At 35.8% G+C, this 2,994-nt stretch overlaps 2 protein-coding genes across 2 annotated transcripts; both read right to left on the bottom strand.

Moving 5' to 3' along the window:
* Nucleotides 1-314: 314 nt before the first annotated feature.
* Nucleotides 315-2,494, bottom strand: LOC107951615 (60S ribosomal protein L3). Its single transcript, XM_016886715.2, has 6 exons — nucleotides 2,398-2,494; nucleotides 2,043-2,137; nucleotides 1,740-1,850; nucleotides 1,355-1,659; nucleotides 860-1,269; nucleotides 315-726 (listed from the first exon to the last, which is right to left on the bottom strand). Exons 4-6 carry the CDS (start codon nucleotides 1,397-1,399, stop codon nucleotides 468-470), a joined length of 714 nt encoding a protein of 237 aa, XP_016742204.1. The 5' UTR covers nucleotides 1,400-1,659; nucleotides 1,740-1,850; nucleotides 2,043-2,137; nucleotides 2,398-2,494; the 3' UTR covers nucleotides 315-467.
* LOC107952309 (60S ribosomal protein L3-2-like) lies at nucleotides 1,520-2,127 on the bottom strand. Its single transcript, XM_016887575.1, has 3 exons — nucleotides 2,043-2,127; nucleotides 1,782-1,850; nucleotides 1,520-1,659 (listed from the first exon to the last, which is right to left on the bottom strand). Exons 1-3 carry the CDS (start codon nucleotides 2,125-2,127, stop codon nucleotides 1,520-1,522), a joined length of 294 nt encoding a protein of 97 aa, XP_016743064.1.
* Nucleotides 2,495-2,994: the final 500 nt, after the last annotated feature.

Here is a 2,994-nt window from a genome sequence, read left to right on the forward strand (position 1 = left end):
TGAATTTTTTAAACCTGACACGTTTAATTGATTACCAAGTTTAAAGACTAAAATACACATCAAAGCTATTGTTTTTCCCTAAAATAACATTTGATTGCCTATTTTCTATAACCTTGAGCCTACTCATTGTTTATATTTACTTTAATTCTTAATATTAAATTGGATTTAATGTGTCATTCAAGACCCTCACTTCCAAGATAGGTTGGTTTAGATGGTTGATTACTTGTTAATACTCCAGTGTTCGAGTTCACAAGCAATCCTATTTTACCTAAAAAAAACAATTCTAATTTCTGATCGAAGTGCAAACAGGCAAATTAAAACAAGTACGATATTGGGTATATTTGGTTCAAAGCTCGGAACAATCTATAACGCAAAAACTGAACCAACTCAGCAAATTCAAACATTCATCAAATTTATAAAAAGCAAAACAAAATTCAACCATGAATTTCCGACCGGTTTTTCCAAGATTATGCCTTGAGCCGACCATAGAATTTCTGTTTCTCCTGTGTTGTCTGGAACCGTCCGTGCCCAAACTTCGAGGAGGTGTCGATGAACTTGAGTTTGATTTCCTCGAGAGCCACGCGAGATGTCTGGTTAATCAGAGACTGGCGAAGCGTAACCACCCTCTTCTTAGGTCCAACACAGCCTCCTTTGATCATCAAGTAATCACTCTTCACAACACCATAGTGAGGGAAGCCACCTATGGGGGTGATATCTTTCTCAGTCCTGATTAAAAACAAACACCATCAACACATTCAGCAATTATATCGAGCAAATCCGAACGGAAAACATTGAAACATTCCATACAAAGATATTGAAAACAACTTTGAATCAGATGGAATTAGACAAATGTACTAACCTGTCATAGTCTGTTATAGCAGAGTGAGTCTCATCACCAACCTTGCCAACTCTGTAAACCTTCTTGTTCATCTCGGTACGGTGATGGTATCCGTTCTGACCTGCCCTGGCAACGGTAAACGAGACTCTAGCAGGATGCCAGGCACCAATACAAGCAACCTTACGCAGACCTCTGTGGGTCTTACGGGGCAGACGTGTGACACCCCAACGAGTGACAACACCTTCGTAGCCTTTACCCTTTGTAACACCGATGATATCAATCATTTCATCCTTCTGGAAAACAGCATCAATGGGGACTTGTTTCTCAAAGAACTTGTATGCAAAATCAACCTTGTCAGCAATCGTTCCACCATTGACTTGGATCTCCATTAGGTGTGCCTTCTTCTGCTTCAATCCCTTCATTTTCCTAATCTGTAAATGCACTTTGTAAGCAAATTTTGTCCACCTTGAAACATTTATAACAAATTAATTCCAGTGAAACAAAAAACTCATGAACCTGGGTGTGGGCCAAGACCCTAATAACAGTGGCATATTTCTTCATCTTTTCAAGCTGAGCATCTATACTCTTCTTCCCTTCTTCGCTCTCATACTGCTTTGAGTACTTGGTGAAAGCCTTCTTCTTGGACTTGCACCAATGCTTATAGAACCTACGTTTAACCTCCTAGCTCAAATGCTGAGCCCAGACGGTGTTCAATGAGCGGAGACCACGTGGTGTCTTCACATACCCAACAACTCCAACAATAACCATAGGAGGGGTTTCAATGATTGTAACAGCTTCACAAGTCTCCTTCTTGTGAAGCTCTATACAAAATTAAAGGACATAAATTTAGCTCAAAAATACAGATGAAAATGGGAGTTATCTTAATCAAAAATGAACTTACTAGATCCGGGTTTTTCGACCTCCCTGACAATGTGTGTCATACCAGCCTTGTACCCTAAAAAGGCAGTAAGCTTGCATGGTTTGCTTGGATCATCCTTTGGGAATGCCTTCACTGCACGAATCAAAAACAACATCATCATACTCCAACATATCCATACCAAAAACATATAGTATCCAAACCCGTGACCATATCACCCCAAGTCCGAATAACATAGTTCAACATAGGAGGTTATCAAAGATAATATTGCAGGATAATTACAGTATTCATTATTAAACTGTCAAAATGAAAAAGAATACAATATGCCTTTTCCTCTGTGACGAGAAGCTCGCTTCCTTGGAAGAAATCCAAGGGAACCATGCCTTGGGTGCTCAAACTTCCTGTGAGACATTCTTCCCCTCCTTCACCACCCAAAACAAAACAAAAATAAAATAAAATCTAATCAAACCCATGTTATTTTTTTCATTTTGATGTATATAAAGATAACAATTAAAATCAAATGACTAAGAGTTTCAAAGAGAGCAATTTTTTTTCCTACAGAAAAAGCTAAGGTTTTATTTTCCTTTTAACGTTCCTCCAGAATTCCTATATAGAAGTAAGCAAACAGAAGATGAATGAGAAAAAAAAAAGGGAGAGATCAGATATCAGAGAGAAAGGTGACCTGCGTTGGGAGACTCCTGCACTGCGGCTGCTGCTGCTGCTTGGTCACTGAAGAGACTGGAACCCTAGTTGCTATGTTATATTTACAACATGCTTTAAATAATTGAATTTACATAAAACCCCCTTTTCTTTCTTAAATTAACTTTTTACCACCATTGTTTATTTAATTCTCAATTTCATGCTTATGTTTTACAAAATTTCAAAAGTTAGATTAATTTGTCATTAGTTTAAAAGTTGATCAAGTGAACAGTTTATTGATTTTTTTAATTTATTAGGTATAAATTGTTGAATTAGTGATTTTTATTAATTTTATACATGTAATTACTTTTTTTCAAGTCAACAAATTTACATAAATGTTTAATATTGGGTTTTCTTTATAGGGTGAGTTCAATTCGTTTCAGTTAAGGCGATTTGAATTATCTATGATAATTTAGCTCGGATTAGATTGGTTTTTAATTCTTCTATATGAATTTTTAGACTTTATTTTAATAAAATGAATTTTATTTCACGGGTTTTGAATATTATTTAATAAAGTTTAAGTGTTTTTTTCTTGAATATTTCTAAACAGTTATTTTTTTCAAGTAAATAAAAAATAATC

Source organism: Gossypium hirsutum, chromosome A02 (assembly GCF_007990345.1).
Source record: "Gossypium hirsutum isolate 1008001.06 chromosome A02, Gossypium_hirsutum_v2.1, whole genome shotgun sequence".
NCBI classification, from domain to species: Eukaryota; Viridiplantae; Streptophyta; class Magnoliopsida; order Malvales; family Malvaceae; genus Gossypium; species Gossypium hirsutum.

What these genes read in the sequence shown, in the direction of transcription:
- LOC107951615 (XM_016886715.2), bottom strand. Translation starts at nt 1,399, where the DNA reads ATGAAGAAATATGCCACTGTTATTAGGGTCTTGGCCCACACCCAG. An exon ending in GGGTCTTGGCCCACACCCAG is followed by an intron (nt 1,270 to 1,354) that starts GTTCATGAGTTT and finishes GTGCATTTACAG; the next exon opens with ATTAGGAAAATGAAGGGATT. An exon ending in GCTATAACAGACTATGACAG is followed by an intron (nt 727 to 859) that starts GTTAGTACATTT and finishes GTTTTTAATCAG; the next exon opens with GACTGAGAAAGATATCACCC.
- LOC107952309 (XM_016887575.1), bottom strand. Translation starts at nt 2,127, where the DNA reads ATGTCTCACAGGAAGTTTGAGCACCCAAGGCATGGTTCCCTTGGATTT. An exon ending in TTCTCGTCACAGAGGAAAAG is followed by an intron (nt 1,851 to 2,042) that starts GCATATTGTATT and finishes TGATTCGTGCAG; the next exon opens with TGAAGGCATTCCCAAAGGAT. An exon ending in CTTTTTAGGGTACAAGGCTG is followed by an intron (nt 1,660 to 1,781) that starts GTATGACACACA and finishes AATTTTGTATAG; the next exon opens with AGCTTCACAAGAAGGAGACT.